The 26,328-nt window shown below is 34.3% G+C and overlaps 1 protein-coding gene across 6 annotated transcripts in view; it reads left to right on the forward strand.

Moving 5' to 3' along the window:
- Positions 1–26,328, forward strand: part of STXBP5L (syntaxin binding protein 5L) — a 381,900-nt gene that overhangs the window by 188,404 nt on the left and 167,168 nt on the right. For all 6 annotated transcript variants that reach the window (XM_025475838.3, XM_025475864.3, XM_025475854.3 and 3 more), the window contains one exon: positions 21,183–21,261. In XM_025475838.3, the coding sequence (XP_025331623.1) occupies positions 21,183–21,261 (79 nt within the window). The remainder of the gene's footprint in view (positions 1–21,182; positions 21,262–26,328) is intronic.

Genomic DNA, 26,328 nt, shown 5'->3' on the forward strand with positions numbered 1-26,328 from the left:
TATGTAATAGGAGTTACTAAAAAATTTTCTACTTCTATTCATCTCAACAGTCAACTTCTATACAAGTTCTTTTTGGCTCGATTGGATATTTGGTACTTTCATGTTTCACCATATCCATATTTTTCACACTGGAGTTGTTGTCTATGTAGTTGACCCTTGGACCATATGGGGGATGGGGCACTGATCTCTGTGCAGTTGAAAATCCTCATAAAACTTTTGACTCCTCTAAAACTTATCTATTTATGGCCTGCCATTGATTGGAAGCCTTACTGATAAACAGTCATTTAATACATATTTTGTATGTTATATATATCATATACAGTATTCTTAAAATAAAGTAAGCTAGAGAAAAGAAAATGTTAAGGAAATCATAGGAAGGGATGCCTGGGTGGCTCAGTGGTTGAGCATATGCCTTTGGCTCAGGGCGTGATCCCAGAGTCCAGGGACTGATTCCCCGCATCAGGCTCCCCGAAGGGAGCCTGCTTCTCCCTCTGCCTATGTCTCTGCCTCTCTCTCTCTCTGTCTCTCATGAATAAATTTTTTAAAAAAAGAAAACAAAATCATAGGAAGAAAAAAATACATTTATAGTACTATACTTATTTTTTAAAAACCTATTCCTTTGAATTAGTGTTTTTGTATTCTTTGGCTAAATACCAAGTAGTGCAATTGCTGGATCATAGAATAGTTCCATTTTTAATTTTTTGAGGAAACTCCATACTATTTTCCAGAGTGGCTTGAAACTAATATTTCAAGCCACCTGAAACTAATATTACAGTGTGTGTTAACTAACTGGAATTTGAATACAAATATAAAAACTCTGTGTATAAGTGAACCCACACAGTTCGAACCCATGCTGTTCAAGGGTCAACTGTCATTCTATTTTCCTGTTGAAAGAGATGAAATTCTGTTCACAGGTTGCTGAAAACATCAGCATCTGTGTCTCATAACATACAGATCAAGTTAAATTCCTGCTGCCTCACCACTATTTGAAGCAAACATCAGTGATTTTGACATATTCTTCAGTTTCATATGTTAGATTTCATTTCAACTATTTTTATTTAATTTCTCTAAGTAGTACTTTAACTGTATCCTATAGTTTTTTATTTTAATTTTATTAAAAATATGTAATTTTCATTAATATTCAGCTTATTTTCTAATTTCTATAAAAATTTTCCTTTGACCTATGAGTTAGATATTTGTTATCTAATTTCTAAAAATATGTTTTGTTATAGATTTTTTAATTAATTGTAGTCAGAGACTGTGGCATGGTACTAGTTCTACAAAATTTACTGTGATTTCCTTTATAATTAGACATACACAATTAATTACATAACATTCCAAGTATGCTTGAAATAATGTACATTTCCTGTTACACAAAGGTCCACCTTGAAATTGTGGGGGTTTTTGAACTATAAACCTTTTCTTAGTTTTTGTTGTTTGATTTTTCAATTTTGAGAGAGGTAAGTTAAACTATTATAATGGATTTTCCTTGTAATTCTGTTCCTTTCTGCTCTATATACTTTAAAAATCAAGGAGGTCAAAGTTGTTTATAAGTATTAATCAGATCCTCTGCTTTTACTAATATTTGACTAGTGCTATCAATTTCTGAGAATGGCATTAAAATTTCCTAAAAAATATAGAATTATATACTTTTCATTTTATTTCTGTCCTTTTTGGTTTCATATATTTTTGAGGCTTATTAGGCATCCATATGTCTTTATAGAGACCGTATATTTGGGTTTCGTTTATTTAGTTTTATATCATTTAGTTGAAGTGTTCAGTCTATTAATATCAATGTAACTACTGATGGATTTGAATTTAGGTATACCAAGTTACTATTTGTTTTCTGTTGGTCCGAACTTTTGTGGTGGTGTTCTTTTTTCCTCCCCTTTGTGCCTTCTGGATTATTTGAAAGTTTTTATTAGAATTTAATTTTAATTTACATATAGGCATTTTATCTTCAGACCTTCTTTTCCCCTAACTTTTCAGTCTATTGGAGTTAACATTGTAGCACTTCACAAAAAAATGGAGAAGCTTCACAATCATATATATATGTTTACTTTTACAATAGTTATATGTATTACTTTTAAATACATTGTTAGAATTAAGGAAAATATTCTTTTGTATTTAATTTATAATTTATCTTAATATAATTTTATATTTATGAATTTTTATAATTTCATTTGTTCTTGAGGATTATAGGAACATCATTTAGCATTTCACTTAGCTTTCCTCTATCTAAAAATTTCTCCTTTTGGCTTTTATTTTTGTTTTGTTTTTTTAAGATTTTATTTATTCATGAGAGACACAGAGAGAGAGAGAGAGGCAGAGACATAGGCGGAGGGAGAAGCAGGCTCCATGCAGGGAGCCCAATGTGTGGGACTCCATCCCAGGACTCCAGGATCACGCCCTGAGCCAAAGACAGATGCTTAACTGCTGAGCCACCCAGGAATCCCTTGGCTTTTATTTTTGAAGGACATTTTTGCTAGATGTAGATTTCTGGGTTCAGTTTGTGTTTGTGTTGTTTAAAAGGTGCTGCACATTTTTTAAATGTTTCTAGTTTATGAATGAGAGATGTGTGGGTTTTAGCCTTTGTTTCCCCTATGTATAATATGTCATTTTTCTCTGGCTACTTTCAAAATTCTTGTAGCTTTTATTTCCAGTAAGTCCTTTTGACTATAACATGCCTAAGTTTGTTTTCTTCAGGTTCATTCTGTTTAGGGTTCTACTGAGCAACAGAACTTCCTACATTTAGAAATTTATATCTTTCCCAAAATTTGGGGAAATTTCAGCCTTTTATTTTTTCAAATATGTTTTTCTGCTCCACCTACTCTCTACTCTTTTTCTGGGACACCAGTTATTTGTCTGGTAGAATTTTTGGTATGTCTTACATGTTTCTAACTCTGTTTTTTTAATCATTTTTTTCTCTGAATTTAAAATTGGATAATTCCCATTGATCTATCATTTATTTAATTGCTCTTTCCCTCTGTAATCTTCATTCAGCTATTAAACCCTTGTTATTTTTATTTTAAATATTTTTCCATTTACTACCTTTTTAGTTTTTCTATTTTTCTGCTGAGATTTTCTCTTTTCAGTCATTATGATTATTTTGCTTTGCTTTGCTTTCCTTCCCTTCCTTTCCTCATTAAACTTAGTTATAATTGCTGCTTTAAATATTTGTTTGATTATACCAAAATCTACTTCCCCTTGAAGTTGGCCTCTGCTCATAAGAATGGCTCACATGTTTCTTCTTCATATATCTAATAATTAGAACTGTATAATGAATATTATGGACATTATGTTGTATATACTATAGAATATATTCTTGTTACCCCATTCCTCCCTAGCCATGTGTCTCCTAAACTTGGGAACCATATCCAGATTCATTATTTTTCTACAAATCAGTATTTTTTATATGACAAAAAGTAGTCTTTATCTGAAAATCAAATTATTGGACAGCAGTGGGAAAAGAGGGAGGACGGTGGTCATAGATGAGTTTACTTTAGTACCTATTTCACTTGAGATTAGCACTGTGGTGATATTGCCCTTGTTATAGCTGGTTTTCACTAATACTACAGACATCATTTTTCTTTCACAGTAAATTTTAATCGTTTCAAATACTTATTCTTCAAATATAATGCCCTCAACTATATACACAGACATACAGTCTACCTACATACATGATCTTAAACCAAATCTCATCTCATACTCCATAGTGACATTGTTACTCAGAAACAGGACAGAGATGTCAACAATTATCACTGTAATTTAACATTTTCCTGAAAATATTATCCAGTGTATTTAGACTTGAAAAATAAATATGATATTTAAAAGTTTAGAGAGTTCAAATTATAGTAATTTTTTGATAATGTAATTGCACAGCTAAAAAATAAAAACTAATTAGGAATACTATTAAGTATAACATGAGAACTCTGTATACAAAATGAAACACAATGGATGAATAAAACCATGTAAAAAAATAGCATCCGCAAAAATACCTGGAAGTAAACCTTAAAATAACAGTGAGGTATTATTTCTTCTAAAGGACATAAAGAAGACTTGAATAATGAAAAACATACACTATGTATGCATGGGTAGATTCAATATTATTAAGATGTTAGCTGTCCACATATTAATTCAAAATTCAATTTGTTCCCAAGAAAAATAACAGGTTTTAAAAATTAGACAAGCTTATGTGTAGCAAAAGTAAAAATGAAAATAGAAAAATTATTTGAACAAGGAGTAATGGTCAATTATAGGCAGTTTGGAAGGTTAGATGCCCTAGACAATTCTTGCTGAAATAATTACTTACTGATATGAAATAAATTTATTTTTTAAAATGTCATTGAGCTAACAGCAATAAAAACAAGGTAAGCTTAAGGATCCCAAAAAAACATTGTTAAGCTAGAAATGCTAAGAAATAAATGATAAAGATAGAATTTGTATTGTTTTAAATATTTTATTCATTTATTTGAAAGAAAGAGAGAGCATGAACACAAGGAGGGACAGAGGGAGAAGGAGAAGCAGACTCCCCAGTGAGCACAGAGCCCCATGTGGGGCTCCATTCCAGGACCCTGAGATCATGACCTGAGCTGAAGTTAGACCCTTAACTGACTGAGCCACCCAGCACCCATTGTCTATAGTTTTATGCTACACTTCAGAGAACTTAAACTTATATTTTAAAAAATACAAATTTATTGAAATATAATTCACAATTCAGTAGCTTAAAGTGTACAATTCAGTAGTTTTAGTTTATTCAGAGTTATGCAACCACCAACAAAATCTTAGAATATTTTTGTCATCCCCAAAAGAAACCCCATACACATTGACAGTCATCCCATCCCCACTCCTCCAGCATATATATGAAACATATATATGAATGCTTATACGTCAAACAGAAAATGTAACATCAAGTATACATAAAATATACAAATATTTAATTAGGGATTGAATAATTCTTATATAAATTGAAGTATGTTAGGGTACAAGGGAGTAAGACACAACTTGAAAGTCCCCATAGCCTGCTGAAGACCGATCTCTCCCACTCTCACACCCATCATGAAGATGTCACCTGTATGTCCAGCAAAGAATCTGCGTCCCAGCATCAATTCCAGTCTGGGCCCAGGCTGAGGAGGAAGCCACTCTCTGAGATAGGTGTCCCAGTAGGATGCTAATGTCATACATTCCTCTCCATTCCTTGGGATCAACCCAGTACCAGGTGGTATGCCTGAAGTGTCTTCTGCCTCTATAGATTTGACTACGTGGGCATTTAATATCAATAAATTCATACTATATATGGTCTTTCATGACTGGCTTCTTTCATTTAGCATGTTTTCAAGGTTCATCCATGTCTTAGCAACTCTTTTGTTAGTTGGTGAGTAATATTCCATTGTGTAGATATACCACTTTTATTAATCTACTCATCACTTGATGAACATTTGAGTTTTCCCATATTTTGACGATTCTGAATAATTCTGCTGTAAATTTTTATATACAACTTTTGTGTCAACACATGTTTTCACTTCTCTTTGGTATATATACAAGAATGGAAATCCTGGATCATAACTCATATTTAACATCTTAAGGACCTGCCAAATTGTATTTCAGAGTTCGGGCTTTTACATACTCACCAGAAATATTAAGTTTCCAACCTCTCCACATCATCATCAACAGTTGTTAATATCTATCTTTTTTAAAGCCATCATAGTAAATACGCAGTAATATCTCATTGTGGTTTTGATTGGTATTTCCCTAATGAATAAAGATATTGAATACCATGTGCTTATTTTCATTTCTAATATTCTTTGGAGAAACATTGATTCAGTTCCTTTGCTCATTTACAAATTATTTGTTATTATTATTGTTGTTGTTGTTACAATTCATTATACAGTTGATCCTTGAACAACACAGAATTTGAGATGCCAACCCTCTGTATAGTAGAAAATTCACATATAACGTTTTTTTATTTTTTTATTTTTTTTCTTTTTTGTTTTTTTAATTGAAGTATAATTAACATACAATATTATATTAGTTTATGTGTACAGAATAGTGATTCAACAACCTATTGGCGATTCAGAGATTCAATAACCTATTGTTATGCTATGCTTGCCATAGTAACTGATGTTAACATCCATCACCATACAACATTATTACAATATTATTGACTATATTCCCATGTTATACTTTTCATCTTCATAATATATTTATTTTATAGCTAGGAGTTTGTACCTCTTTATTTTTTTATCTATTTCACCCATCTTCCACCCACTTTCCCTGTGATTACCATCAGTTCTCTGTATTTCAGTCTGAGTTTGTTTATGTTTATTTGTTTTGTTTTTTAGATTTCACTGTAAATGAAATCATATGATATTTGCCTTTCTCTGTCTGACCTATTTCACTCAGTATAATACCATCTAGGTTCATCCACATTGTCACAAATGGCAAGATAATCATTTTTTATGGCTGAGTAATATTCTAGAGTGTGTGAGTGTACACACACATAAAACCTTTATCCATTAATCTATGGATGGACACTTCCATTTTTTTGGATATTGTATATAATGCTTCAATAAACATAGAGGTGCACATATCTTTTTGAATTAGTGTTTTTGTTTTCCTTAGGTAAGTACTCAGTAATGGGACTATTGAATCATATGGTATTCCTATTTTTAATTCTTTGAAAAACTTCTCTACTGATTTCCATGGTGGCTACACCAATTTCTATCCCCAATAACAGTGCACTAGGGTCTCTTTCCCTCCACACCCTTTCTAATGCTTGTTATTGTCTTTTTTATTCTAGCTATTCTGACAGGTGTGATGACATCTCATTGTGGTTTTGATTTGCATTTCCCTGATGGCCAGTGATGCGGAGCATTTTCTCATGTGCTTGTTGGCCATGTCTGTGTCTTCCTCTGTGACATTTCTGTTCATGTCTTTTGCCCATTTCATGATTGGATTGTTTGTTTCTTTGATGTTGAGTTTAATAAGTTCTTTATAGATCTTGGATACTAGCCCTTTCTCTGATATGTCATTTGCAAATACCTTCTCCCATTCTGTAGGTTGTCTTTTAGTTTTGTTGACTGTTTCTTTTGCTGTGCAGAAGCTTTTTATCTTGATTAAGCCCCAATAATTCATTTTTGCTTTTGTTTCTCTTGCCTTCATAGATGTATCTTGCAAGAAGTTGCTGTGGCCAAAAAAAGGGTGTTACCTGTGTTCTCCTCTAGGATTTTGATGGATTCTTGTCTCACATTTAGACGTTTCATCCATTTTGAGTTTATCTTTGTATATATGGTGTAAGAGAATGGTCTAGTTTCATTCTTCTGCACGTGACTGTCCAATTTTCCCAGCACCATTTATTTAAGAGACTTTCTTTTTTCCAGTGGATAGTCTTTCTTGCTTTGTCGAATATTAGTTGACCATAGAGTTGAGGGCCCATTTCTGGGTTCTCTATTCTGTTCCATTGATCTGTGTGCCAGTACCACACTGTCTTGATGACCACAGCTTTGTAGTACAAACTGAAATCTGGCATTGTGATGCCCCTGGCTGTGGTTTTGTTTTTCAATATTCCCCTGGCTATTTGGGGTCTTTTCTGATTCCACACAAATCTTAAGATGATTTGTTCCAGTTCTCTGAAGAAAGTCCATGGTATTTTGATAGGGATTGTATTAAACGTGTCAATTGCTCTGGGTAACATTGACATTTTCACAATATTAATTCTGCCAATCCATGAGCATGGAATATTTTTCCATCTCTTTGTGTCTTCCTCAATTTCTTTCAGAAGTGTTCTGTAGTTTTTAGGGTATAGATCCTTTACCTCTTTGGTTAGGTTTATTCCTAGGCATCTTACACTTTGGGGTACAATTGTAAATGGGATTGACTCCTTAATTTTTCTTTCTTCAGTCTCATTGTTAGTGTATAGAAATACCACTGACTTCTGGGCATTGATTTTGTATCCTGCCACACTGCCAAATTGCTGGATGACTTCTAGCAATCTTGGGGTGGAGTCTTTCAGGTTTTCTAGGTACAGTATCATGTCATCTGCAAAGAGGGAGAGTTTGACTTCTTCTTTGCCAATTTGAATGCCTTTTATTTCTTTTTGTTGTCTGATTGCTGAGGCTAGGACTTCTAGTACTATGTTGAATAGCAGTGGTGAAAGTGGACATCCCTGTTGTGTTCCTGATCTTAGGGGAAAGGCTCCCAGTGTTTCCCCATTGAGAATGATATTTGTTGTGGGCTTTTCGTAGATGGCTTTTAAGATGCTGAGGAATGTTCCCTCTATCCCTATACTCTGAAGAGTTTTGATCAGGAATGGATGCTGTATTTTGTCAAATGCTTTCTCTGCATCTATTGAGAGGATCATATGGTTCTTGTTTTTTCTCTTGCTGATATGATGAATCACATTGATTGTTTTACGACTGTTGAACCAGCCTTGCATCCCGGGGAAAAATCCTACTTGGTCATGGTGAATAATCTTCTTAATGTACTGTTGGATCCTATTGGCTAGTATCTTGTTGAGAATTTTTGCATCTGTGTTCATCAGGGATATTGGTCTATAATTCTCCTTTTTGGGGGGGTCTTTCTCTTTCCATCTCTTTCTATCTTTCCAAACAGCTTTAGTAGAATAGGTATTGTTTCTTCTTTAAACGCTTGATAGAATTCCCCTGGGAAGCTATCTGCCCTGGACTTTTGTGTCTTGGGAGGTTTTTGATGACCTCTTCAATTTCTGCCCTGGTTATTGGCCTGTTCAGGTTTTCTATTTCTTCCTGTTCCAGTTTTGGTAGTTTGTGGGGCTTTCCAGAAATGCATCCATTTCTTCTAGATTGCCTAATTTATTGGCATAAAGCTGCTCATAATATGTTTTTAAAATCGTTTGTATTTCCTTGGTATTGGTGGTGATCTCTCCTTTTTCATTCATGATTTTATTAATTTGAGTCTTTTCTCTTTTGTTTTAATAAGGCTGGCTAATGGTTTATCTATCTTATTAATTCTTTCAAAGAACCAATTCCTGGTTTTGTTGATCTGTTCAATAGTTCTTCTGGTCTCTATTTCATTGAGTTCTGCTCGAATCTTTATTAACTCTCTTCTTCTGCTGGGTATAGGTTTTATTTGCTGTTCTTTCTCCAGTTCCTTTAGATGCAAGGTTAGGTTGTGTATTTGAGTTTTTTCCAGTTTTTTGAGGGATGCTTTTATTACAATGTATTTCCCTCTCAGGACTGCTTTTGCTGTATTCCAAAGATTTTGAATGGTTGTATCTTCATTCTCATTAGTTTCCATGAATCTTTTTAATTCTTCTCTAATTTCCTGGCTGATCCTTTCATCTTTTAGCAGGATGGTCTTTATTAACCTCCACCTGTTTGAATTTCTTACAAATTTTTCTTGTGATTTATTTCTAGTTTCAAAGCATTATGGTCTGAAAATATGCAGATGACAATCTCAATATTTTGGTATCAGTTAAGACCTGATTTGTGACCCAGTATGTGGTCTATTCTGGAGAAAGTTCCATGTGCACTTGAGAAGAATGTGTATTCAGTTGCGTTTGGATGTAAAGTTCTGTAAATATCTGTGAAATCCATCTAGTCTAGTGTATCATTTAAAGTTCTTGTTTCTTTGAAGATGTTGTGCCTAGAAGATCTGTCAATTACAGAAAGCGCCGTGTTGAAGTCTCCCACTATTAGTGTGTTATTATCTAAGTATGTCTTAACTTTGGTTATTAATTGATTGATATACATGCAGCTTCCACATTAGGGGCATAAATATTCACGATTGTTAGGTCCTCTTGTTGGATAGATCCTTTAAGTATGATATAATGTCCCTCTTCATCTCTTGCTAGTCTTTGGGATAAACTTTAATTTATCTGATATGAGGATTGCTACCCCTGCTTTCTTATGAGGACCATTTGAATGGTAAATGGTTCTCCATCCTTTCATTTTCAGACTGGAAGTGTCCTTAGGTCTAAAATGAGTCTCTTGTAGACAGCAAATAGATGGGTCTTGCTTTTTTATCCAGTCTGAAACCTTGTGCCTTTTGATGGGATCATTAAGCCTATTCATGTTCAGAGTTACTACTGAAAGATATGAATTTAGTGTCATCATAATACCTATTCAGTCCCTGTTTTTGTGGACTATTTATTTGGACTTCCTCTTTCTTTTACAGAGTCCCCCTTAATATTTCTTGCAGAGCTGGTTTGGTGGTCACATATTCTTTCAGTTTCTGCCTATCTTGGAAACTCTTTATCTCTCCTTCTATTCTGAATGAGAGCCTTGCTGACTAGAGTGTTCTTGGCTGCATGTTCTTCTCATTTAGGACCCTGAATATATCCTGCCAGCCCTTTCTGGCCTGCCAGGTCTCTGTGGAGAGGTCTGCTGTTAACCTAATACTTGTCCCCATAAAAGTTAGGGATTTCTTGTCTCTTGCTACTTTAAGGATCTTCTCTTTATCTTTGGAATTTGCAAGTTTCACTATTAAATGTTAGGGTGTTGAACGGTTTTTATTATTTTAAGGGGGGATCTCTCTATCCCCTGGATCTGAATGCCTGTTTCCCTCCCCAAGTTAGAAGTTCTCAGCTATGATTTGTTCAAATATGCTTTCTGGTCCTCTTTCCCTTTCCGCATCCTCTGGAACCCCAATTAAATGTAGATTTTTCCTTCTGAGGCAGAAATTTTTTCCTTCTGAGGCAGATTTTTCCTTCTGAGATTCATATCCCTTAACCTTTCCTCATGATCTTTTAATTGTTTTTCTTTTTTTTCCCTTCAGTTTCCTTCCTTGCCATCAACTTGTCTTCTATATCAGTCATTCATTCTTCTACCTCATTAACTCTAGTCGTTAGGACCTCCAGTTTGGATTGCATCTCATTTAATTGATTTTTAATTTTGGCCTGATTAGATCTAAACTTTGCAGTCATGAAGTCTCTTGAATCCTTTATGCTTTTTTCCAGAGCCACCAGTAGCTTTATAATTGTGCTTCTGAATTGGCTTTCTGACATCAAATTATAATCCAAATTCTGTAACTCTGTGAGAGAGAGTACTATTTCTGATTCTTTCCTTTGTGGTGAGTTCTTTCTAGTCATTTTGCTCAGTGCAGAGTGGCTAAAAACAAGTTGTAGTGGAAAAAGGAAGGGAGAAAAAAGAGAAAAAAAAGCAAACAACCCACAAACAAACAAACAAAAACAAAGACCAAAAACACACAAACAAAAAGGTGGGGTGTCCTCTGGTTCTATATACTGTAAATACCTCGACTTCCTCTGGAGCTTTCCAGCGCTTCTCAGTCAAGGACTTACTCTTCCTCTGTCCTTCCAGCTGGTCTTCTGGGGGAGGGAACTGCTGTGCTGATTCTCAGGTATGTGCACCTGGGGGAGCTGTCCCACCCCCTGCCAGGTGCACAGCTCAGTGGGAGCTCTTTATCCTGTGAGGCCTCTGTTCCCTGGTGGCCCCACTCTCCCAGGCACAGGGTGACACCAGGAGGAACAATCCTACTGGCGGGGGCCAGCTCTCTAGCTCTGGAGTCAGCTCCCACAGTAACTACTGCAGCTTCCAGTCCACACTGGCCTGGATGCTCTGGGCCAGGGGGACGCTGATGGGCACAGCTCGGGGGCACCCTGTAGCAGGAGTGTCCTCGCTGTCCTGGGCCCTCCCAGCCTTCGCCTGTCCCAGGGGGTGTGCAGGATCCTGGGCTGTGTCCCCCGGCGCCTGGGATCCGGGGCCTGTGCCGCTGGAATTGCGCTCCCGGGGTAGTGCAGCCCCCTCCGTGGGGAGCCGCCACCTGAGCTGCTCCCGAGGCCCCTCCAGGCATGTGCGCCAGCCCTTTACTGCAGTCGTTCAAGGTGTGTGGCGAGCTCTCCCCTGGGGCGCACTTCCTCTGTTAGTGATCCCGGGAGCCAGGAGGCTCCACTGCCCCTCCTGGGATCCTGCCCGAGTTCCCTGTGAGTGCATTTCCGTCCGGGAAGATTGTAAAATTTCCTGCTTCTCCTGGACTGGGCTTTCCTGTCCTGGAGGTTCTTGCTGCCTGGCCTTAGCCCGGCTCCTCGTGGGGGCCCCTCCCGCACTAGATTCTTTTTTATTTTATTTTATTTTATTTTATTTTATTTTATTTTATTTTATTTTATTTTATTTTATTTTATTTATTTTATTTATTTTATTTTATTTTATTTATTTTTCTGTCTTCTTATTAGGAGTGCGAACTCTTCTCTCTGTAGCGTTCCAGTTCTCTCTTTAAATCTCAGGCTGAATTCATAGGTTTTCAGGATGATTTGAAAGTTATCTAGGTAAGTTGGTGGGGATAGGTGACTTGGGGAACTTACTCTTCTGCCATCTTGCCCCGCTTAACATCATTTTTTTTTGGAGACCATCTTTTTCCCACTGGATATTCTTGACTCCTTTGTCATAGATTAATTGACCATATAAGCATGGGTTTATCTCTAGGCATTCAGTTCTGTTCTGTTGGACCATGTGTCTATTTTTGTGCCAGTTCTGTACTATTTTGATTATTAAACCTTTGTAGTAAGTCTTGAAATCTGGAATTGTGATACCTCCAGCTTTGTTTTTCCTTCTCAAGATTGTTTTGGCAATTTAGGGTCTTTTGTAGGTCCATACAAATTTTAGGATTGTTTGTTCTAGTTTGTAAAAAATGCTCTTAGCATTTTTATAGGGATCGTATTGAATTTGTCAAATTGCTTTGGGTAGTTTGGACATTTAATGAAATGCTTTCTATCCATGAGCATGGAATATCTTTACATTTGTTTGTGTCATCTTTAATTTCTTTCATCATCTGTTAGTTTTCAGAGTATAGGCCTTTCACTTCCTTGGCTACATTTATTCCTAGGTATTTCATACTTTCCAGTCCAATTTAAATCGGATTTTTAAAAATTTATTTTTCTACTTCATTATTTGTGTATAGAAATGAAAAAGATATTTATATATTAATTTTGTGTCCTCTGACATTATTGAATTCATTTATTCTAATATATATATATTTTTTGGAGGCTTCGGATTTTCTATGCATAGTATCATGGCATCTACAAATAGTGACAGTTTTACTTCTTCCTTCCAAATTTGGGTGCGTTTTATTTCTTCTTCTTGTCTGATTGTTACAGCTAGGACTTCCAGTACTATGTTAAAAAGTGGCAAGATTATTATTCTTGTCACAAGATTATTATTCTTGTCAGTCTTGACAGTCTTGTCTTGTTCCTGATCTTAGAGGAAATGCTCTCAGTTCTTCACCATTGAGTATGATGTTATCTGTGGGTTTTGTTATATATCGATTTTATAATGTTGAGGTATGTTCCCTCTAAATTCATTTTTGTTAAAGAGTTTTCATAGTGAATGTATGTTGAATTTTATCAAATACTTTTTGCGCATCTATTGAGATGATCATATCATTTTTATCTTTCATTTTGCTAATGTGATTTATCACATTGAGTGATTTGCATTTTTTTAAAGATTTTTTAAAATTTATTATTCATGAGAGAGAGAGAGGCAGAGACACAGGCAGAGGGAGAAGCAGGCTCCATGCAGGGAGCCTGATGCAGAACTTGATTCCGGGACTCTAGGATCATGCCCTGGGCAGAAGGGAGGCGCTAAACCGTTGAGCCACTCAGGCGTCCCGAGTGATTTGCAAATATTGAACCATCCTTACATCCCTGGAATAAACTCCACTTGATTATAATGAATGATCCTTTTAATATATTGTTGAATGCAGTTTGCTAATATTTTTTGAGAGTTATGCATCTGTGTTAATCAGGGATCTTGCCCTATAGTTTTCCTTTTTTGTAGTTTTTTTGTCTGGTTTTGTTATCAGGATATTGTTGAACTCAGAGAGTATATTCAGAAGCTTTCCTTTTTCTTTTATACTTTGGAATAATTCGAAAAGGATATACATTAACTCTTCTTCAGATGTTTGGTAGAATTCACCTGTGACTCAATCTGGATGTGCATTTTTTTTGTTGGAAGTTTTTTGATTACCTGTTGAATTTCATTACTTATAATTGACCTGTTTAGATTTTCTATTTCTTCCTGATTCAATTTTGTAAGTTTCTACAACTTTTCGGAATTTATTCATGTCTTCCAGATTGTCCACTTGTTGGCATATAATTTTTGTAGTAGTTTCTTATAATCCTCTGCATTTCTTCAATGTCAGCTGTTACTCCTTGGCTTTAAGACTTTTATTTGGGTCCACTCTTTTTTTGCTTTTGATGAGTCTGGCTAAAGGTTTATCAATTTAGTTTATTTTTTCAAAGAAATAACTTTTAGTTTCATTGATTTTTCTATTGATTTTTTAGTCATTTATATCTGCTGTTATCTTTATTATTTTTTTCCTTCTACTAACTCTGAACTTTGTTCTTATTTTCTAGTCCTTTTAGATGTGTGGTTAGATTATTTGAGATTATTTTTGTTTCTTGAGGTAGGCCTGTATCACTCTAAATGTCCTGCTTAGAACTGTTTTCACTGCATCAAAGATTTAGACTTACTGTGTTTTCATTTTTATTCCCCTCCATTTTTTTTTTTTTTAGAGAGAGAGCAAGTGTGAATGGGGGGGGCAGAGGCAGAGGGAGACTGAGAATCCAAAGTAGGCTCCACACCCAGCATGCAGCCCAATTTGAGGACCTATCTCATGACCCTGAGATCATGACCTGAGCCAAAATCAAGAGCCTGATGCTTAACCAACTGAGCCATTCTGGTGCCCCATATATTTTTTAATATTTTATTTGATTTCTTCATTGACCTATTTATTGTTAGTAGCATGTTGGTTAGCCTCCTTGTGTTTGGGTTTTTCCATTTTTTTTCTTGTCACTGTTTTGTAATTTCATGCTGTTGTGGTCAAAAAAGATGTTTGAGGGCAGCCTAGGTGGCTCAGTGGTTTAGCACCGCCTTCAGCTTCCCAGTGTGATCCTGGAGACCCGGGATCAAGTCCCACGTTGGGATCCCTGCATGGAGCCTGCTTCTCCCTCTGCCTGTGTCTGTGCCTCTCTCTCTCTCTCTCTCTCTCTCTCTATGTGTCTCTACATGAATAAATAAATAAAATCTTAAAAAAAGTTTGAAATGATTTCAATGCTTTTAAATTTATTGAGCCTTGTCTTGGGGCCTAATGTGTGACACCCATCCTGGAAAATGTTTCATGTACATGTGAACAGAATATGTATTCAGTTCTGTTTGGATGGAATGATCTGTATATTTCTGTTAAGTCATTCAAAGACACTATTTCCTTATTGATTTTCTGCCTAATCTATCGATTGATATGTGGTGTTTTGTAGACCTCTACTATTTTATTACTGTCAATTTCTCCCATTGTATGTTAATATTTTGTTTCATGTATTTCAATGTTGGCTACATAGATATTTACAATTGTTATATCCTCTTGTGTTAACCCTTTTTCATTGTGTAGTCCCTTCCGTGTCTTTTGTTACAGTTTTTGTTTTAAAGTCTATTTTGTTTGATATAAGTATTGCTACCCCGTGTTTTTTTTTTTTTTTCACTTTCATTTGCTTCAAGTATCTTTTTTTATCCTTTCACATTCAGTCTGTATGTATCTTTAGGTCTGAAGTGAGTCTTTGGTAGGCAGCATGTAAGTGGATTGATCTTGTATTTTTATTGATTCTACCACCGTGTGTCTTTTGATGAGGACATTAAGCCATTTTCATTTATAGTAATTATTGATAGGTATATGCTTTTGCCATTTTGTCAATCATTTTCTAGTGGTTTTGTAGTTTTCTATTCCTTTCTTTTTCTCTTGCTCCTTTGTAATCAATATCTTTCTTTAGTGTGATGATTGGTTTTCTTTCTCTTTATATTTTGTGTGTGTCATAGGTTTTTGGCTTGTGGTTACCATGAGTTTCATATATAACATTCTAAGTATATAGAAGTCTATATTGATTTGATGGTCATTTATGTGTGAATACATTCTAAAAGAACTTTATTTCTTCCTTCACGTTTTATGTACATGTTATCATAATTACATCTTTTTATTATTTGTATCCCTTAACTAATTTTTTAGATATACTTAACTGTATTACTTTTTTCTTTTAACCTTCAAACTAGCTTTATAAGTGATTGCCCTACTACCCTTACTGTATGTTTGGTTTTACTCATGACTTTTTTTTTCTTTTGTGATTTTTTTTTTTTACTTCTAGTTATGACACTTTCTTTTCCACTTAAAGAAGTTCTTTTAACATTTATTGCAAGGCCACTTTAGTGATAATGACCCTTTTTTTCTTTGAGAAATTCTTTATTTCACCTTCAATTGTGAATGATAACCTTGCTGGATAGAGTATTCTTGATTGTAGGTTTTTTCTTTTGAGCACTTTGAATTGTGTCATGCCATTCTCTTCTGGTCTGCAAAGTTTCTGCTGAAAAATCATTTCATGGCTTTATGGGGCTTCCCTTATATATAACTAGTTGCTTCTCTCTTGCTGCTTTAAAAATTCTCTATCTTTAGTCTTTTTCCTTTTTTATTTCAATTTTTATTAAATTCTAGTTCATTAACATATGGTAAGATTGGTTATAGGTGTAGAATTTAGTAATTCATCACTTACATAAAACACTCATTGCTCACCACAAGTGCCCTCCTCAATGAACATCACCCATTTAGCCCATCCCCCACCTACCTCCCTCATCAACTTTGGTTTGTTCTTCTCTATAGTTTAGAGTCTCTTATGGCTTGCTTTACCCTCCTCCCTCTCTTTTGGGCTCTTTCCATAATTTGACTATTGTTGATAATGTTGCTATTAAAATCAGGGTGCATGTGTCCCTTTGAATCAGTATTTTTGTGTTCTTTGGATAAATCTAGTAGGTCATAGGGTAATTCTGTTTTTAACTTTTTGAGGAGCCTCCATAGTGCTTACCACAGTGGCTGCACCAGTTTGTATTCCCATCAAGAGTAAAAGAAGATTCCCCTATTTCCACATCCTCACCATCTGTTGTTTCCTGTGCTGTTAATTTTAGCCATTCTGACACATGTGAGGTGGTGTCTCACTGTGGTTTTGATTTGCATTTCCCTGATGATGAGTGATGTTGAGCATCTTTTCATATGTCTGTTCGCCATCTGGATATCTTTTTTGGAAAAATGTCTATTCATGTCTTTTGCCCGTTTCTTAACTAGATTACTTGTTTTGAGGGTGTTGAGTTTGATAAGTTCTTTATAGATTTTGGATTCTAATCCTTTATCAGATATGTCATTTGCAAATATCTTCTCTCATTCCATAGGTTGTCTTTTAGTATTGTTGATTGTTTCCTTCACTGTGCAGAATATTTTTATCTTGATAAAGTGCCCATAGTTCATTTTTGCTTTTGTTTCCTTGCTTCTGGAGATGTGTCTAGTAAGAATTTGCTATGGTTAAGGTCAAAGAGGTTGCTGCCTGTGTTCTTCTCTAGTATTTTGATAGATAACCTCCTTAGATTAATCTTCTATTTGGAACTCTGCTTCCTGAACCTAGATGTCTGCTTCCTTCTCCAGGTTATTAAGTTTTTCAGCTATTATTTTTTTTTCAAATAACTTTTGTACCCCTTTCTCTCTCTTCTCCTTCTGAGATGCCTATAATGAGAATGTTTGTTTGCTTGATATCCAAGGTATTCCTTAACCTATCCTTATTCCTTACAATTATTTTTTCTTCTTTTCACTGTTCAGGTTGGTACTTTCTATTCCTCTGTCTTTCAGATCACTTATGCACCTTCTATTCTACTGTTGATTCTCTCTAGTGGATTTTTCATTACTGTTATGGTATTCTTCAACTCTAATGATGATTTTTTATATATTGAATCTCATGTTAAAGTTCTCACTGAGTTCATCCACTCTTCTCTCCAGTCCAGTGAACATCTTTATGACCATTATTTTGAACTCTATCAAGTAGGTTTTTCCTTTGTTTCATTTAGTTCTTTTTCTGAGGTTTTGATTTATTCCTTCACTTGGAACATATTCCATCTGTCTCCTCATTTTGCTTGACTTTTTTTGCTAGGTTTTCTTTATTTCTATAAGTTGGGTGGAACAGCTACTGCTATATTTAAAGGAATGATCTTATGTATTGTCATCCCCTGTGTAGATTGCACATGCCTAGTGACTTTGGTTGGCTTGCTGGAGCTGTGGTTTTTCTGTACTATGGGTCCTGGAGCATTCTGTGCTGGAGACTCTCTGAAACTGAAATGGGTGTTGGCCATTTCAGGCCACACAGAGTGCCCTGTCAGGACAGCTGAAGATAAAGTGGGTATATACTGTATTGGGGCATAGAGTATGGATGACTGAAGCTAAAGTTGGTACAAGCTGGGATGTCCTAGGGCTCTCCACACAGAGCACCCAAGCAGGATAGTTAAAGCTGAAATGGATGCAGGGTAGGGGGGTACTCTGGCAGGATGGCTAAAGTTGAAATTGGTCCAACTTGGGTATCCCAGAGTGATTTACACAGGGGGAGCCTTGGTGGGAGGCTGGAACTGAGGCAGAGTGTAAGCCAGGGTTTCCCAGTGTGTGCCATGTAAACAAAGCCCTAATGGAGTACCTGGAGCCAAAGTAGCATGAACTAGGGGTTTCTGAGGTGCTCCATGCAAGGGGTGCCTGGTGAATTGTTTGGAGTCAACATTATGTGGGCCTGGAATGTTCTGGAGTGCTTTGCACATCTGTCACTTTGGCAAAGGATTTAGTGAGCACTGACCAGGAGTGTTCTGATTGTGCACTGCACTGGGGCTATCTTGATGGGATGGCTGGGCCTGGTATAGGCTAGGGGCCCAGGGTCATTGAGGTAGTAGGCTTGCTAGGGTATCTGGTTCCTGGCTTTTGTCCATGCCATCAAGATGGAGACAAGAATTTATTTATTTATTTTTTATTTATTTATTTTTAATTTTATTTATTTATGATAGTCACATAGAGAGAGAGAGAGAGAGAGGCAGAGACACAGGCAGAGGGAGAAGCAGGCTCCATGCACCGGGAGCCCGATGTGGGATTCGATCCCGGGTCTCCAGGATCGCGCCCTGGGCCAAAGGCAGGCGCCAAACCGCTGCGCCACCCAGGGATCCCGAGACAAGAATTTAAACCATGGTGCTTGCCAGCCCAGAGAGAGTTTTAGCAGCTCCCTTACCATTTGGTGGAGTTCTAGGGGTTGACCTATTATATAGTATTTGTTCTTTTAAATAGTAGTGGCTTTTTTCTGTGGCCCAGGTCATCAAGGGCTGGCATGAGCTAAGGGGGAGTGGGGAATCATAAATAGTGGTAACTGTTTAATTGGCTCTCAGTTCTTCTTCGGGAAGAATTGCTCTATAAGTAGGTGTAGATTTGGTGTGTCTATGGAAGGAGTGAGTTCAAGGTCTTCCTATGTTACCATCTTGGACCAGAACTCCCAAGTTCTATCTTTTAATGCTTAATCTAGCTTCTAGAAAGTAATCTACAAAAATCTGGAAATTCTTCTATCATAAAGTGAAACCATAATATTCTTAACTTCTACTTCGTGTACTCCTACTATTCTCAACACCGCAGGTGTATCACTTGTTTATGGTACCTCATATTGTCAGTTTTATACTTGCTTTGCTTAAATTAGTAAATTTTAAGTTTCCTGCTGGTCAGTTATTTCTTTTTACCCTGCCATTTAGTGTAGTACTTTGAACATAAAGAGTAGCAATAAATGCAATTTCTGATAACATTTTTTTACAGTATGACCTATAAGTATATTTCAATTACTAACAGGTAATGAACATAATCAAAGTTGAAAACTTCAGCCAAAAATTATTGGAGTTGGAAATTGAAGTAAATTATTAATTAATTTAGATATTATTCCTTTTTACTGAAATCAGTGCATAATACTAATGTGTATTGATTGAAAAATTATAATTATTTACACAGACATGTATGTATAAACAACAGCAAATATACTATTTTGATTTGGTTAATGACTTGACAATTATTAGAGAAGCAATGAATGAAAAAAATATAAACTGAGGAGAATGTATCTCTTTTTTTGCTGTATTATTTCCTTCATTTCTCTGTTCCCACATATTACCCAAATCAGTAATCACCAACCAGATGTTTCTTACTCCAAGAACACTGTTCAGAGTGTCCCTGAACCAAAGTTCTTTCTTTGTAAGGCTGAATCATCATCTACATATAATATCAGCAATTCAATTTTTTTTTATATATAATACAGATACTTTTAAATCTTTTTTACAATGTGAATGATTATGACCAATATTTTATTGATTGCTTCTTTTGTTGACATAGAGTAAAAGAAAGAGAAAGCAAATTCAGAAAGCATGTCATGGAGCAGATAAGGTATTTAACCCTGCTTTTTAAGCAAATTAAATAAAACTATGTCGACATTCTATTTGGATTATGACTGTGCCATTCTGAAGCTATCCTGAAATTTTAAACATAAATGCAGAGAGATGTCTGTCTACAATAATAGGTATCTGTGTCTATAAACTGTTGTTAACAATACAAGAATACATAAGGGTACTTATTAAAATAAAAAAGAAACAAACATCATCTCAAAAACATAAATTTTATCAAAATGAGACATAGAATTATAAGTAAAATCATAACTAGAAAGATGTTATATGCAGAAGTAGCTTTACTTCCTTTTCCTACTCTTTTTGATCACTTTTCCAAATCCATGGAGTCTAAACAACATAAACGTTTCCCTATAAGAAAACATTTTTATGCAAATATAGTATATTATTGAAACGTACCATCTGTGTTTTATTGTCTAAAGGATTTTCCCTTAAATTAATTTGATAAAAATACAATGATTTTGATGGTCTATCATAAGTTTTAAATGGCAAATCTTTCTACATGTGAAAAGAGTTTTCTTGTATTATAGATAAAATCTATAATGGGCCTAGTATGGATTTTCATAATAATATATTTCATTATGCAGTAAGTATGTATGTGTATGTGTCTTTAATTCTAAAGTAATCTTAAAACTCAAAAGATTAAAATAAGTTTATATGAGACTAGATTTATATATGGAGAATATAAAACAATATAGATATGATAGATTTACAAATAATTTTATTACTTACCTAGCAGTCAATTATTAGGATTCAAAAATCGTTTACAAATTCAACAAATGTTTGGATGCAAAGAATTGTATTTATCCTATTATGAAAAACATATAATTACCTTATTTTTTCTCTAGACTCTTTTAGTCAAACTTTTGAAATTGTCATGAATGTGTAGAATTTAAATGTGATTTAACAAAATCCTTTTTCTTTCTTTAGGAAAAAGTCAAAGAGAAGGAAGAAAATCTGAATCTTGTAAACCAATTCTTAAAGTAGAATACAAGACCTGTAGAAACAGGTATGCATTTTTTACTTTGAGGGATATGGGAAAATATATAAGAAACAGACAAGCAAGGCAAATAGCCTTTAATGTTTATGTATTATTTAAAGTTTCATATAATTATATAAGTATATTAATTGGCTAAATCCTCTTCATTGATAATAACAGCTTTTTTATTGCTTAATAGGAGTATCTATGATATTATTATGAGTATTTCAATAGCGATTACTAAGTATTTTAACTTTCAATGAACATTCAGATGAATATTATGTACATTCATTTTAACAAATTAGGACTTTTGGGCCATGCATATTTAAGTAGCAATCATTCAGTATTATTAAGCAGAAGCGTACCTATTGGTATTGCACATAAAAGAATTAAAACATTCCCAAGTCTTTGTACTCTAAGGTTTTACATTCTGAACTTGGAAAGATTATAGTTGGGTGGAAAGATAAAGAGTTATGTATATTGCATAATAAAAAAGTGCTAAATTTTAAGAAACAGAAAACTAAATTAAATAATAATATAGAATAAAATTTTATCATGTATATATAGAAGCCTTATCCTATAAATCAAGAATTTTCTTTTTACTTACAATAATTATTAGTGATTAATAATCACTAATCACTAATTATTAGTGGCAATATTCTCATCTGAAGTACCATAATTCTAAATCTTGCCTAAACCTTAATTTTATTTTAACTCTAAATTGGATAATTCTACTTTGTATTACTTACATGCTCATACTGGAGTGTATTCTCAGTATTATAGATACATTTAATGTTTGTTTACACTTGCTCTTTGAAAGATTTAATAGTATAAAATTATGGCCATTTTTAATGAGTTTATATATATAAACTATCAAATATGGTATATAGTTAAATATATAGACATATTTTTATGTATATATTTTTACAATAGTTTATATATATATACATATTTATGTGTGTGTATATACACACACAGATCAATACTTCTTTAGTAACAGCTGAATGTTACTATGTATCATAAGTAGTAAAAATGACCACAGGTTTGTACAACTATAGTTAAAGTATTAAAACACTTTGTTTTTTATTTACTTATTTTTAAACACTTTAAATTTAATTATTATGGATGGAAACATTTTACATATGTCTTATATACATACTATATATGGAAACATTTTACCTATATTATATACATATATTGTTATGTACATATATCATTAGTTATTACTACATTGTACACACTGTACAACTTGTTTGGTTTACTGAAATGCAAGAGAATGCTGCCTGCTTTTGAATCTATGATTATCTAGTAGGAGAAGTAAGGCCATAAACTAGTGGTTTCCATGTAACATGTGAGGTGGTTTTATAGAGATATGCTATGAGAAGTACAACAAAAAGACACCTAACTGAGACTAGATAGGGGAAGAGAACAGTGAAGTAAGTTTCTTCTTGGGAAGGGTATATCTGAGATGAGGCATAAAGGATAATAGGATTGTGGCACACAAAGTAAGGAAAGGATGCAGATTAAAGGAAAACACTTTCAGAATCAAGAATTCAGGTCAAGGCAGTGTAAAAATAATTATCAAGATCCTTGGCATAAGGGGTAAGACAGCTATGTGACCTTGAAATTTTTAATGAACTCTTTTAGACTTTAATTTCCTCATCAACTATACCTATCTTATTGTGATGTTTGTAAAGAATAAATTATGGAGTTCGTAATATCATAAGTTTGATGAGTGGTAGGTACATAGTGGATTTCTTGATAAAAAGAAGTTATCATTATTGTCATTATTAAAGCCATGGTATTTCACATTGTGAAAATTATTCCACTGATCTTAATTTAATGATTTATTCTAGTAATTGGTAACCCAACTTTGTGTAGAAATAATTCTTTAGATTTCTAATGTGAAATAATTATGTATTATTGATCATAATTATCGTCATCCCATTTACTGTGCACTTTAGTACATTGTGTTTGTTTAGATTACCAGTATATTAGAAAAGTCACCTCTAAAAGCAGTAGTTTTCACAGCTCAGAACGCAAGGAAACTAAACAGCAGAGGAGCACCAAAGTTAAGAGTACTGAAAGGTACTGTGACAGCAAAATAGGCCATAGCCTGGAACTAAAAATAAATAGCTATATTTCTGCTTCAACTAGTACACAGTAGAAACTTTGTGAAGTCAAAAATTGGGATGTCTGTGGCAGGAGCAAGAACTTTAAGAAGAACTCTACCAAATATGCAGCAGCAATAGAGTGTCTTAAAGGATTCTATAGGTAGCAGATGCAAGGGGTATGTTTTCTTCTTAGTTTATCTTAGATCAGCCATTCACAAGCTGGCTTTAAATTTCTAGGGAGGAACAACAATTCTGCTTAGGAATCATTGGTCCCCAGTCACCAAATTGCTTATTGGCACCCCACCCACTATGGTCTCTAGGCTTAATAAATGTATCCTCTTCAAAAAGGAATAATGATCTCTACCTGCTACCACTAACATTATCAAGTTCTCTGTGGTTAATAAAAATTACTTTCTGCTAATTTTTAATTTCTATCATGGCCACTTATTGATAGACTTCATGCATAAAGTTCTCCAGGCCTCAGTATAACCATCTGTTAAATGATAATAATAGTTTTCTCATTGAGATATCATAAAGATTAAATACAATAATGCAAGTAAGCATTCTTCACACAATACCCAGAACATCATAAATACTCCACAAATGTTATTTTAATATATTATGTTGCCCAATTTATTGCTTAATCTTGTTGCCTTCATTGAGACAAAATTTTAATGCTTTTTCTATACTATACTTATTTTACAAATTATACAGTACTTTTTTCTTTTGGTTGTATGATACTGTGGATTTTGAAATATGTATAAATGCCTGAAATCACCACCACAATAAGATTACAGAGTATTTCCATACCCCCATAATTCTCTCCTGCTGTTCCTTATAGTCACACTTTTCTCCACTTCTAACCCCTGACAACCATTGATTTGTTCTCCATCACTGTAGTTTTGCCTTAAGATGTCATATAAATGAAGTTATATATTATAATCTTTTGATCCTAGCTTCTTTCACTCAGCATAATGCCTTTGGAATTTATCCAAGTTGTTGTCAATAATTTTTAGTTTGTATTAATGTTTTTTCATGTATGAAGACATTTTTAATCATATTTATTTATTTTGTAATAGTCCATCTGATCAGTATACCAGCATACACTTGTACTAAATAGTCAAGGAGGCAGTTTTGTGTGTGATATAGCATTTACCAAATTGTGTCTCTTTGATCACTAACTGTATTCATGGAAAAAAATAGGAATCTGTAATCAAATGCATTTGAGAGGTATGGGAAATTCTGGATTATATAAAAGTAAACAGGACTATTTACTGTATAGTTTCTTAGAATCTATGCTATATGACCTGAATTATAAAATTTCAAAAGGGAGATATTGTTTGCAAGTGTCAAATTTTAAATTAAAAACTTTTTTTCAGAACATTTGTTGTTTTCCACAGTTTTAGAAATATTAGTTTCTAAAGTTTTTTCCACATTAGGCTAGAAGTGAAAAACATGTACGTGGGCACTGGATTTGAATTTTTATCCTGCCACTACATAGCTCTGAACAAGTTTACCTACATTAATCCCAGAGTCATCTGCTATAGGCAGTATGGACCACTCTTTAAGAAAATAGACCTCAAAATCTGGGAGATCTGTTTTCTTTTGGGTTTTTCTGCTTAGTTGTTATTTAACTTCATTAATAAAATGAGGATTATACTTATGAGGATTTAATGTTATAATTAAGTTTCTAATGCAGTTATTCATGAGTGATTTCCTGAGCATTTTCCTGAGGAAATAACTTTTTATTTAGTTATTCACTGGTTTACAGAGAGTGCACATAAATCAGTTAATAACTTCAGACCCAGTGTTTTCTGATGCAGAGTCCTAATAAAAGCAGAAAAGGTGCAAAAACACTTACTCATTTCATTAGAAATGACTTTTAAGTCTGGAGAAATCTTAATATAAACATAGGAAAAAGCTTGCTGCTCAAAACCTACTATTACTAGGTTGGTAATTTCTGCCAAATTACTGAAGCAAGACTAACATCAACTGATATAGGACTCAAGGAAAATAAAATCAGTATAGACATTTTATGTGTAGGTTTTAATAGAAGTTTTGTAAAAGCTCTTTTTTTTCTTGTTATATAGTCAGCCTAAGATTAGCAAATGCCTCATTGATAATGCTTGGTTCTATGTACAGTACAAAATGAAAGAAAAAGGAAAATATATTGAGTGATTTTAGAAACTAGTATATTCTTCAGTGAATAGATAGAAATGAATTATTTACAGAAGCATATTTTCTCAAAGAATTTGGTAAAATAAGTAGTCCTTTTTAAAAATAATTTTTAGAGAAGAATATTTTCAGTTTGATATTTGCTTATTGAAAATACCATTAGCGGGGCATCTGGGTGGCTCAACGGTTGAGCATCTGCCTGGGGCTCAGGTCGTGATCCCCGGGTCAGGGATCAAGTCCCACATCCGGCTCCCTGCGAGGAACCTGCTTCTCTCTGCCTCTCTCTGTGTGGCTCTCATGAATAAATAAATAAAACCTTTAAAAAAAAAAAAGAAAATACTTCATTAGCATATTTTATATACATAAAGTAGAGATACAGGTATTAATTTGAGAAAAGTGAAAAATTATTACACTATTTCATAACTTTATGACAGATATAATATTTTATAGTCACCTCAGCCCCATTGTATTTATCTAATTGTATCTAGCAAAAACAGAGCCTAAAATATTTTATTTAGTTTTATTAGCTAAATAGAACCAGCTGACCTGGGCATGTGGGTGGCTCTGTGGTTCAGCATCTGCCTTTGGCTCAGGTCATGATCCTGGCTGGGGTCCTGGGATCGAGTGCCACATCAGGCTCCCCTTGGGGAGCCTGCTTCTCCCTCTGCCTATATATCTACCTCTCTCTGTGTGTCTCTCATGAATAAATAAATAAAATCTTTAAAAAAGACCTGACTGACCCTAAGTAAAATTTGTAAGATCACATTTATTCTTCTTGGTTTTCTCCATCTTTTTATCATAACTGTTT

The sequence above is a fragment of the Canis lupus genome, chromosome 33 (genome assembly GCF_003254725.2).
Source record: "Canis lupus dingo isolate Sandy chromosome 33, ASM325472v2, whole genome shotgun sequence".
In the NCBI taxonomy this organism is placed as follows: Eukaryota; Metazoa; Chordata; class Mammalia; order Carnivora; family Canidae; genus Canis; species Canis lupus.